Genomic DNA, 12,210 nt, shown 5'->3' with positions numbered 1-12,210 from the left:
TTACAGTTCAAACGTTCAAAGTAATATTGTGACCTGCAGTGCTTGAAATGTGTTTTAAGTCATTTCAAAGAGTGTAAATGTACAAATTCATCAATATCTTTGAATCTAGAAATGAATACATTGTCACTGTATGTCAATGTTGTGCAAAATGATTACATGGACTTCACTTGCTTTATTGTTAATACAGATTTTACACAGTTTCTGTTGGTGACTATGGACTCCCAGAGGGATTTGCCTCTAGGACCGACCCTCTTTTTGTTATGAAGCACCTGCCTCACTTGTTTATTTCCACATTTAGACTCATTTAGAGTCATATGTCCAGTGAGTTTGTGTTCATTTAAAAGGTGGGTAAACAATGTCTTCCAGTCAGTGAGTGAGTAAGGCAAACCACCACCAATGTAAACAAAATCAATTATATTTCAGCATCAATTTATGCATTTTTCCCTTACAAAACAGTATCTTCATATAGGTTACATCAGTTTGTTACAACTTACTATGATGTATGCATTCAGGGTAAACTCTATTCCACAGAAAAAGGTGAGGAAACTGTTTTCAATGCGTTAGTAAGTAACTGAGTAGTTGCACTAAACACCTAAACCGGTTCAAACGTATGTACCGCATCATGACTCATGTAACTGTACAGGACCAGAAGGGATAACTCTAATAACAGCTCCAAATGATTTATATTTGGGAAATTATGTTTGCACATGACGACCGCATGTTTGAGAAGTGGCTCTTGTCCCTGATTAATCGCATGACCTCAGCTATAAACTTTATGTTTTAAAGGACAAAAGACATATTTTGCATAAGCCTAGACCTGGATGTGTCTAGTCAAAAGATGTAAGGTCCAGATACATGCTTGTTGTCAGTGGAGGGGCCACCTGGGTGCTGCCTTCAAGTGCTCCTTGTAAGGGCCTACTCCCCATTTCGCAAGTGGTAAGTACCTACAACTTGTTGCTGCATTCAAGTGTTTTTGGTCGGAAATCAAATCAAAATGGACCCTGTGGCAAAAGTAGTGTTTTTTATGGTGGCTGTTGTTTTATGTTACAAATAAAATGACACAGAGAATAGGAGAAAAATGCATCTGACATGTTAAGTGATTTTTTCATTAATTTATTTCCCAAAGTTGCTGTATGGCCTACATCAAGCTTACCATGAGTTGATACTCTCCGCCCCCTAAATGTCACATCTCGACAATTCGGTTTTTCATAAACAAATCCCTAATCCCACTTTCCCAGTCATATACCACTTAGTACGATCAATAGTGACGTTACTTTAGTCATAATTTCAGTATATCCTACAGTGCTTGAAGGCAGCACTTTTTTTAAGAACTGTCGCGTGCAACAAGGCGCACTGGTTTAAGTGAGCGGCACATGACGGGCACACACCGGCAAGGGCGGAGTGTAGGCCAACTGTGTGTGTTGTGCTTGGACGTGCGGCTGCGCCTTACTGCTCTTGTTTGTGTATGCTGTGGGATAGATGAAAACCTCTTTGGTGAAGCCGCGGAAGCTAACTTGGTTATAAATTAGCGAAAGACCCGCCCCGGCAGGTGAATCAGCGGTTTTACGTCAAACCTCACAAACTTGTTGAAAGGAAGCATACTGCCCGGCAGGAACACCGGTGCTTGTAAATAGCCTACATTTCGCTACAAACTTGAACTGGGATGAGTTAATTTAAGTCTATAGACTTTGACAGTAGGCTACTGTGAAAGTATGGCCAACACATTGTATATGGTAAGTGTTCTTTTTGTACTTAAAAGAGTAAAGGATTGATATCAAAGCTGGACACATGGTTTACTTAGTAGTATCTAATCCGACCGTGCGAGTAACTCAAATGACCTGCCAGTTTAATGTTGCCTTGCTATTCGGCAAAGGTACGTAAATTAGGCCTACCTGGTAGAAATATTTTAAAACGTTATATGAATCATTAGAGTCTTATAGTCGGCATAACCCACCAAGCAGCACTTTATTCCAATAAACTCTTATTAGAATTGGCTGACTCTGCTCGCTACACCATCTCGGTGTATCTTGGTAGACTAAAGTTGTGGTATAACGTTAATAGGCAAGCCAATTCTACATTATTTTTTTTATTTCAATAAGTGTTGTATGGTGTAGGCCAAGTGCGTGTTTGCCGAATTAAGAGTGGCTCGTAACGATTCGTGTCTCAAGTCATGTTTACCAGCACGTTTGCCAATAAGCAAAGGAACATTAAATTGACTGGTTTTAATTGAGTTTGGTGTGATTTTCTGTCCATACGAGTCTCTTCCCTTCATTTCCAAAACGTGTTCGCGTTTAACGTGAAGTCACAGAATGTCACGTTTAGTTGTCAAAACTCCCTGAGCTAATGTCTCGGCTGCGAGAGGTGCGAAATTCCTCACCTCTTAAAAGTAGCCTAACCTTAAGTTTCTAACTCACAAAAGGTCTTTTCTCAGCAGCCTACTAACTAGTGAGCTGTTGAAAAGTTGATATCTTTACAGTAAGTGACAAAGCTGAATGTCTGACACAATAACAAATGCTAACACACCCCGTTGGGTGCCGCCGCCCTCGCTTGTATAGAGAGAACGTCACGCCAAGCTTTATTAAAAATCTGGCAGTTTAATGTGTTCTCGCTAATCAGCACAGCTACCTCACATACATTGGAACATAAGACAGACCAGAAGACCTTTTCTGAGTCCATGGGAGCCGCTCTTCATTTCGGCACACACGTGATCCACCAAGCGGTGCTTATTTAAACAGAATTTCAACTTCTACAACTAGTTACCCGGTTTCCCCACACAATCCTCTTCCACGAAAATACACCGTGGCGGACGACAGCAGTGTAAACCACTTCTAAAAGTTGTAGCCTAATTTAATTGAAATACATGTATGCCGATTTGAGTAGTGGCTCTTAACGATTCAGAAGAGGTTGAGTTTTATTTTATGAAGTATGTACCATGCTGATAGGCAAGGTCACATTAAATTGCTAGATTTTTTGAACGACGTTTTGTATGACTTTCTCTCCATGCCAGAGAAAGTACCGGGGCCAGCATAGACCTGCACACTTGTTGGGATAATGGGTGATTATCAATGTTACGCAAAAAATGTGTTCTCTTTTGTTCACATGCCCATTTTAATTCCCCGGTTAAGGCTGAGACACCATACAAAGTAACCTAGGAAATGAGTGTGTGTGTGTGTGTGTTCATGACAGGGAGAGGCTCGTGCACATGGCGTGGCCTGTTCAGCAATGTAGGGCATCACAGGTGAAATGAGGTTGGGAAATATCAGGTGTGGCAGTCTTGTGACTTAGCCCAATATGCCTTATTTGGTTATTCCTACAGAGGCTCATTCAACCTGTCCAGGACTTGATTTACAGTAGGCCCATTCATTCCATTCTGCTTGGTGTAATGTACAGGGGGCAGCCCAGTGATTCTTTATTCTGTCCTTTTTAGACATATTTTATGTTTAAAGATGGTATTGCCACATCGATGCCAGCTTCTCTGGTGCTCTTAACACTGCCTCCTCTACCTCTCATGTATGAAGGAAATCCCCTTTTTCCACTCCTCCACTGGCTGAACTCTGAACTTGCTTCATAGAATGTGGCCTGATCATAAATGCATTCCATTGGTCCGGGCAAAACACCCAACAGCGTCAGAAAGTCAGGCGTAATCTTGATCAGCATCTTGTTAAAAACAACAAAAGCTATGACTTACTCTCCCTTTATCTTTCCCTGCCTAGTTACTTGGTATTGAATCCATAGAAAGTATTCCCCTGTAAACAAGCCATTTCCTGTGAGGCCTTTTCGCAATCACTTGACCTGTTAACTTAAACTGACAACACCCAACTTAAGATTGCCTTCCAAAGTAGCTTTCAAGGGGGATCGAATATACAAATATGACTGATTCAAACACAGAAGGAAAAGATAATCAGGAAAGTGAGATTAAAGGTGCTGTGTGTAGCATTTTTAAACCTATATCAGTGTGAAATTAATTGATACCTTGGTGTAATTACTGTAAACAAATGAGACTGGTCAAGACAATTGGTAGCATCTATATCACGCCACTAGTGTTGTTAGTGCTAGTGTTTCTCAAAATTAAGACCACATTTGAGTCATGTCTTTGTGGTTACTTACAGGGAATGAATTGGCAAAATTAAATCACTTAAAAATGGGGCCAAATTCCATTGAAATTCCTTTTTATTCTAAAAGAAATGTGTTGAAATTACATTGTGCCTTAAAATAGAACAAGTCTTTTTTCAAGATAATGCTTGTTTATGAATACTTTGTTAAAATATATTTGAAGGGTAAAGTAAGGGACATTTTAGCTCTTAGAAAATGTAAATATTACAATAACTGTGCATTCAAAACACTTATTAATAGAGATGAGAATGTCCTGTAACAGGGTGGACATTTGGCCTATGTCACATGCGAAGAATTTGGTCAAAATTATTAGACCATAATATCCTGAGCTGGACCAATATATTTTTCTAATAGTTTAACAAGCCCTCATTCAGATGAAATAATAAAATAATGGAAAATCTAAAATTTTTTGATAGAAAGTAAATCAGGCTGAATGGCACCGAATAGTAGGAATGACTCATTTCCCATAAACCCTGTTGCCTCCTGTCCCCCCCTCCCCCTCCCAGGTGTCTTTGACTTTACTGATGAGGATAGACATGACGGAAGTGATTTTTCCATCGGCCTTTCACTTGTTCCAGTATCTGCGAACGGCAACCTCTTCCTGTTTTATATCGTAAAGCAGTGTCCCTTCGTGCCGTAAAGCAATCCAGCAGATTTCCCACCAAATTGGACTTGTAGGCACACAATGTTAAAATGCAGTGTAAGCAATCCAGTGGAGGCTGCCAGTCTTCTCAGTAATGGTCTCGTTTGTTCACAGAAATTATACTAATGTCTCAAAATGAATGTGACAATGATTTAATGATGTAAAAAAAACCCCACAAATGGCTTCTAAAATTCATTCTAAACGAATGAAAGGAACAAACAAAATCAAGACAAGTGTATTTTTTTTTTAACATGTTTACTGCCATCATCTCTTATCTAAAGGTTGTCTCCATATTGATCTGGCTCCTCAAACCCGCGGTGGCACTGCAGCAGCCTGGCCTGGAGTCGGGAGGCAGAGTGGGAAACAGGACACGGCGGGACGTCTCCTGCAGAGACAACCTGGAGTACCCGCACGGCAACATCTGCTGTTTAAACTGTCCAGCTGGTGAGCCACATGGAGCCGCGCTCGATGCAGTCCACCGAGACTGAAGTTTTGTCACGAGCTCAAATCCAGAAATCAATCATGAGGGCTATGAAGCAAGTTGAGCCTGATAATGATGGGTTATTATTCAGCTAAAGTGACAGGCTCAGTTTGAAATGTGTCGCGTTTGTGTAAGGAGATTTCTGGGTTAATATGTGTCGGAGGGTGTCCTATTAATTGTGTGTGTGTGTGTGTTTTTTTTTTTTTAACAGGTACATATGTGAAATCGCCTTGCACAAGACCAAGGGAGAAGGGGAGGTGTGAGGAATGTGACTACGGGACACACACTGAGCACGCCAACGGGCTGCGCCAGTGTTTGAAGTGCACCAAGTGTCGCCCAGGTAATTCCGCTTGATGGCTTTTACGCTATCGATCGAACTGACTGGAAGCAAAAAAAAAAAATCAATATTCAACCTTTTTAAAGCGCTCCAAGCATAAACTCAGACTTAACAAGGTCTTTTTCATGTCGCTCTTTCAGATCAGGAAATTGTAAGGTTATGTACGAGCACTCAGGACACTGAATGCCAGTGCAAATCGGGGTGGTTTTGTGTCCCTGACCAAGCGTGCGAGGTGTGCATGAAGTGTTCAAGGTGAGCCAATGGAAGCGGAGCGGAGAAGCCGACACGAGCTTCATTCAAAAGCGATTAATGAGAGAATAATCCTTTTCATTTTCGCTTCTCGAATGAGAGCCGTTCCTAAGACGGCCTCAGAAATTTTAATTATTTCGTGCCTTCGATTTATGTTTTTTTTTCCACCTGCTTTCAAACCAGATGTGACGAAGACGAGGTGGAAGCGAGGAACTGCACTGCCACCTCCAACAGGGAGTGCAAGAAAGGCCGCTCCCCCTCTGTCTCCGGCCCAGGTACGAGGCCCCATATTTGTAAAAAAACATTTTTGGAGACGCTAATCACTACTGGAGACATGCCTGGATTTTTTGTCGCGCTAAAAATAAAGTCTATTATCCCATGTGTTCTTGTTGTGAAAAGCAGAGAGGCAAGTGAGAAAACATAATGACCAATTTGCAAACGGATAACCAATAATTACACCAAACAGAACGCACAGATTATTATTCAACAAGTGGCAGTAGTGACAGCCTATAGAAGGTTCAGCTGGGACAAATACACTTATGTTGTGTTTTAATGCTAGATACAGGATAGTAGTTGTACAGTGTCACCATGTAGATGTGGAAAAGTAGGGAAAAATGTGTTTGGTTCAGTCCAGATACACGTGATTGCACATATTATGCAATCACTGTCATTTCACATATTGTGATATTTGCTGATATACTGTATGGCCTGGTTGAGTCATATTGCCCAGTCACTCTCAGCATACATCATATTGAAACTCTTCAAATCCAGGGAAGAAATTAAAAAGTATGGAATTTTTCAAATGGAAAATATGTCTGATTCCTGCCTGATCTGCTGCCTCCATAGAGGAATTCATGCAGCTGTAAACTGATCCAAGTCATGACCTTATCATTGGCATCATTTGGTGCTAATGATTGTTGATTATCCTTTGTTTCGATCAGCAGGTGCAGCAGTGATTGTGCCAGTTGCATTGATTGCGGTGGTAATCATTGTGGTAATACCTGCTGTTTGCATATGGTGGAGACGTCATCGACTAACAGGTAATTGTTATTTAGAAGAAAAATCAGCCCAGATAAAACTGTAAAATGTTTCAGAAAGTCTGGGAAAAGTATTTAAAATGCATTTGATGAATTCTGAGTTTTGGAGGAATTGTTGTTCAATCCCAGCACCAATTTGACTAAACATTTTATGTAGTTGTAGACCCACTGTCATTTTGCATGTTCTGATATTTTTAAGAATGGGCTCCAGTTGAAGTTTTGCCCAGCCACAATCAACACACTGTACATTACATTGAACACTTGACCAAAATCTTCAAATCCAGTCAAGAAATTGAGGCCTGGAAAAGGAAAGGCTTTTAAAATGGGGAAAACGTAGCGTGGGACCCAAGGCGTTTTCATTCCTGACAACCATAATTTGGTGTCCCGTGGAGTTTCTTGTCTTGCTGAAGTTTAAAGAAACTCTTGTCAGTTTCTGAAAGCCACCGCTCTCTAGCAGAGGACCTTGAAGTGTTTTAGCCTCAGACTCAAATATGAGAAATTTAGTCTCTTCACGGGACGGTTTTTAAACCTAATTGTATTGTCTTCCCACCAGATGCAGGGATATGAACCGTTTTGGGTTCTGATGCATCAATTAAGAAATGCTGTTCTGCTCGGGAGCCATATAGAAACCTAAAAGTGCAAAACACTTGTCTTGTGCCATAACTGCATATTTTTGTTAATCGAAAGCCAGCCTGGGAAAATACATGTTCCGGTTGATTTTTGTCAAATGTAACAACAGAAGAACAAGTACTGTCAAATTGTTGGTCACTGAGCATTGGACAATTCCTTAATGTGCCTTCACCCACTCACTCATCCTTTCTTCACAGACTCCCAGCGCAATCCGCCTGACGGGCTGAAGGATGAACTGGTGAGTCACTCAGTGCTTTCCATTTTACTTTCACATTTTAGGCATTTAGCCGACACCGTTATCCAGACTGAATTAAAACGAGTGCAGCATTAGAATAAGCCTATAATAAGCCTAAATTCCTGGATTGCAAACATTACATTTCCTCTTCTTGATTTTATTATGCAAGGCGAGAAATAGGACAACCGATGCCGAACATAGACCTGGCAAAGTAAACGTGTTGTAAGAGCATTCCCGTTCCGAGCGGACGCGAACGACGGCTGTTAGAGCGTGTCCTCATCCTCTCTAGGGTTACGGGGACGACCGGTCCCCCGAGGAAAGGGAGAACAGAGAGAACCGAAGGGTGAGCCGCCCGCATCTGATCCAGTGCCGGCAACCGGTGAGAGCCAAATCCGGGGCCAGCACGGAGGATGAGCGCGCCGAGCTGTGCGTCAGCCTGGCCAGCTCCGCCAGTAACTCCCAGTGCAGTCTAGCTGGCCTGCCCTCGCCCCTCTTCCCCACATCCACCCCCCGACCCAGCCCCGTGGTCCCCAGGCAGCCCAGCATGCGGGTGAGAGCAACGGCTCATCTTCACCCTTCCTTCCTTCCTTCCTACCTTCCTACCTACCTACTCCCTGTTTCTTACCATTTACTTATGCTTAGCGGTCTCAAAAACCCTCAGTTCTTTCAAGTTCCACTGGTCTGGCTGTCCACTTACTCTAGCCGCTCTCCTCCAATTTCCCCACTGTATTGTTTCTCATAAGACATATAGTGCATGTGTCATGTCCGAAAACTGTTTAGTACATATCAACTGGGTTAGACTGATAAATAGGTTTGCCTCTATATCAGGGTGACATTGGCCCTTTATTTAAAAAAAGAATATTGGCCAGTCAGTGTTATCCACCTCTGATATGATGCAGTTTATTTGATTACATATTTATTATAGCATTGATCAATACTACACTGGTTATCTATGGGAAGTCTTTAACCTGATTTTATTCCAATGAAACATTTTGATCGGATTCCACACAAGTATGCATAGATGCTATTATTGTTGTTGTTATTATTACTATTATTATCATTCTGGGTTTCAGTGGAGAGTTTCAGTGTCTCATGATGTCTCTTATGGACACTTCTTATTTGGCATGTCAAATTTAAAAAGGGCAATAAGGCTATTATCGCCCCATATCACAAAATTACCATAATATCTGTGGGGGGTTTGATAGGGTTGTTGGTTAATACCAATGACTGAACAACTACTTGGCCCGGTGACTTGGCCAGACACTCCCAATTTCCCGTTTTTTTGTTTTTTTTCTTACTCCACTAATTTGCAGTTAGTATTTTTCTGCAGGCTTGTTCAGTCAAACCTGGAAAGCGGTTCAACATCCTGGCATTTACTGATGTTGGAGAAAAATCTGCCCGGTGAACCATTTTCAATTCAGTACACTGGAGCAGCTGCCTGATCAGCAGGGAGTACATAGTTTTCGGACATGCCAAGTAATTAAATAAGAGATATGAGTTGTATTCAGCAGAGGTTACAATTCTAGACTCATGAAGAATTTCAATGGACTACAGAAGACCCAGATTTGTTTCCATGTTGTTAAAGTTTGCTTTTCTTTCTTGTCTTTTTAGGAAGAGAAGTTTCGAAAGCTTGTTCCTGTAAATGGTACAGTCATGCTTTATTTTCATTCATCATTAAATGTTACAGTATATGTTACTCATTGTTTTTGTGTATTGCTCAATACAGACACATGGACCAGTCTAACACTACCAGGCTCTTACTGCCTGTCAATTTTACAAAGTACATTTTTTTAAAGTCTCTTGACTAGAGACAGAAAAATATGTATGGGCTGTCATGACTGCTATCATAATGGGTTAACAAAAATACAAAATTGATTTTCAGATTTGGTCATAAACAATCTAAAACACATGGTTTTGATGGAAATCCACAAGCAGGGGACACATTTTTTTGGGGGGGGGGTTTTCACCTTGTTCCCAAACTTAAAGCTGCAATGGGCAACTTCACACTTTGGCACCAGAATTTAATTTGGGCAAATAAGGTGAGTCTACAGCAACTCAATTAGGGGGGATGGGATGCTGTTGCAGCCCCACTTTGTGATTTAGCCTGATGAGACAGCTGGAGGTTTACCCAAAAAAATTAAAAAAAATCTTGCCTACTAGTGCAGCTTTAATGCTCATAATCTACTATAATACTTTAACGATGGCTCCGTGCCCGAGTCAGGTAAGGCTGCTTGAATGAAGGTCTTTTTTTTTATCTTTGTGTTCAGGTGAAGAGTCACTGAGGGAATGCTTTGCATATTTTGAGGAGATGGACATCAACTACCACAAGAGGTTCTTCCGGCGCCTCGGCATCGGCGACAACATGATCAAAAGTAACGACCACCTGCAGCACGAAGACCGGATCCACAGCCTGCTGCACGTCTGGATGGAAAAAGAGGGAAAAGACGCCAGCCTGAACGACCTGCTGAACACGCTGCTCGCTTTGGACCAAAGGCTAACGGCGGACAAGATCAGCGCCAAAGCCACCGGCGGCGGTCATTACGTCTTTGAGGAGGAATGAATGGCCGAATTGCTTTTGTAAAAAGAGGGAGCATGAGCAACGTAGGCGTATGAATCATGGTGTCAGGTACGTGCTGCAGGAAGCCTCTGAATCATTGCCTAAAATGCAGGGAGGAGGCAACGTGCAAGGCTGCCAGCCATAGAGGACTTTGATGTGAATAGTGAAGCTATTCACCTGCATGAAAAAAACAGGTCTCATACACTGGAGGACTATGTGTATTGCTGTGGGCCCTACTACTGTTGCGATAAGGGCATGTAGTCGTACTGTACAGTTCTGAGCAAATAATGCACTGAGTTGTTGTGTGAAACCTGGCCGACTTGTGTTGAGCAACAGGAAACACTCGCCGACTTGCCCAACAACTGATTCCGCGAAATGCCGTTTATTTTCTCGAATGTATTTATTTTCTTCATGCCCAATAGGGAGTGCAAATTTTTAAGTCTTATGCGTGCCTCCTGTGTTAAGGCTAGGGACAAAGAGCTGCCACTCCCAGCACAGGTTGATAGTTGGACACAGTGACTGTGAAGTTCCCTAGGCATTATCCCTCCATTGCGCTATGCATGGATGCACTATGTTTTATTTATTTTACTGACAAATGTTACTATTTACCCTGATGGATGAATACATCTTGGAAGTGACACCGACTGAGAAACTGAACATGTGAATCATAAGAGCGCATTTGCCCAGGGATAAAGTGGATTACAATATAAATACTTAAAATATAGAAATTTGTAATGTCGGGCACTGGTGAACAGTGAAGATTATGATTAAAAAGAAATTGAATCTTGCCTGTCTATCTGTATTGTACGATGCGTAGCTCCCATTAGTGGAGTTTTTCCTTAATCATGGTTCAGTCTAACTGTTCGTCACACAACAGCTATTTCTCCATGTTTCTATTTTGCCGTTCCAACATGGATCCGTTTGTTCTCATCTCCTGAGTTGTTGGTCACTTGTTACAACTTCTTGTCATAATCAACAACACAAATCTTGGAGCTTTATGGAAATGCCCCGTATAGTATTTGATTTTGAAGCTTTACTCATCCAGGGAAAGCTGACTGAGTGCGAATTCTCTTATTCAGCCTTGCTTCACCTTCACAGTGGGAGCTGCCCAGTACAACGGCCTCAGTCTTCTGCTGTCGGCCACTGAGCAGCTTCACTGTAGCAGTGGAGAGAAGGGAGAGTGTTGCTCATTCACTTCTCCCCATTTCTAAGCTACTGCCGCTCCTAATTAGTTGTCAGGCTCCAAAATGAAACATGATGGTTCTATTATGCCATGGCCTGAGTGGTTGTCTTATGTTTAAATCGTGATTATACCTATGAGATGACCGGTAACGGACATGAAAAATATGCCAAACGCCTTGAAGAGATTGTTACTAGCTTAGGTTTCTGTTTGTACTGACATGCTTTTTTCATTGCTTTTCATTTTCTCTCAACTCCTGTAATGTTTGCCCGCCTGTTGACATTATCCCGGTATTTTTATTTCACCGTTTCAGTTAAACTGCAACTTTAAAAAAAGAATTCAAGGAATAAGCCTCGTTTTTTTTTTTTTTTTCCCACAACTTAAAAAGAAGAGCCTCTGAATAGCCAGTGTGCGCTTTCAAAGCAATAAATCCAGTGTGAAGATGGCCTTGAATTATGAATGAAATTTTGTAATGTGCGTGTGTGAGCTTGTATGAATATTAAAAACTGTTTTGTACTTGGTTCTTGTCTCTTCTCTTTTTTTTTTTTTACTGTTTGTAAAAACTCCAGAGCACATAAACTGAGAAAAATGTCCAGAGATGAAGCAGTGGTTAAGCACATTTCCACTGGGACGATATGGACTTCTGGCCTTGAATTGAATCTGATTTAAATCTGCTCTCCTGGGTCTCCGCTGCTCAGTATCCCTGTTAAGTTTTATTCAGCTCTCTGTGATTGCTGAATCCTGGGAG

General features: G+C 41.6%; 1 protein-coding gene across 3 annotated transcripts; it reads left to right on the top strand.

The window, feature by feature from the left end:
- The first annotated feature begins 1,403 nt into the window (after positions 1 to 1,403).
- On the top strand, positions 1,404 to 11,982 carry LOC139643214 (tumor necrosis factor receptor superfamily member 10B-like). Of its 3 annotated transcripts, none has more exons than XM_071518403.1 (10): positions 1,404 to 1,733; positions 5,038 to 5,200; positions 5,449 to 5,577; positions 5,715 to 5,826; positions 6,007 to 6,098; positions 6,768 to 6,863; positions 7,688 to 7,728; positions 8,015 to 8,275; positions 9,337 to 9,370; positions 9,993 to 11,982. In XM_071518403.1, the coding sequence occupies exons 1-10, from the start codon at positions 1,713 to 1,715 to the stop codon at positions 10,283 to 10,285; spliced, it is 1,242 nt and encodes a 413-aa protein (XP_071374504.1). In that variant the 5' UTR covers positions 1,404 to 1,712; the 3' UTR covers positions 10,286 to 11,982. The 3 variants fall into 3 exon arrangements, with proteins under 3 accessions (XP_071374504.1, XP_071374505.1, XP_071374503.1); XM_071518404.1 differs by having other exon boundaries at positions 6,765 to 6,863; positions 8,015 to 8,104; XM_071518402.1 differs by having other exon boundaries at positions 6,765 to 6,863.
- Positions 11,983 to 12,210: the final 228 nt, after the last annotated feature.

This window comes from Centroberyx affinis, unplaced genomic scaffold (genome assembly GCF_046629955.1).
Source record: "Centroberyx affinis isolate AG114_WGS23_722 - 3 ecotype Tasmania unplaced genomic scaffold, CSIRO-AGI_Caff_v1 ptg000579l_1, whole genome shotgun sequence".
Classification (NCBI taxonomy): Eukaryota; Metazoa; Chordata; class Actinopteri; order Beryciformes; family Berycidae; genus Centroberyx; species Centroberyx affinis.
The sequence above is the reverse complement of the archived record's forward strand: the minus strand, read 5'-3'. Positions and strand labels throughout refer to the sequence as shown.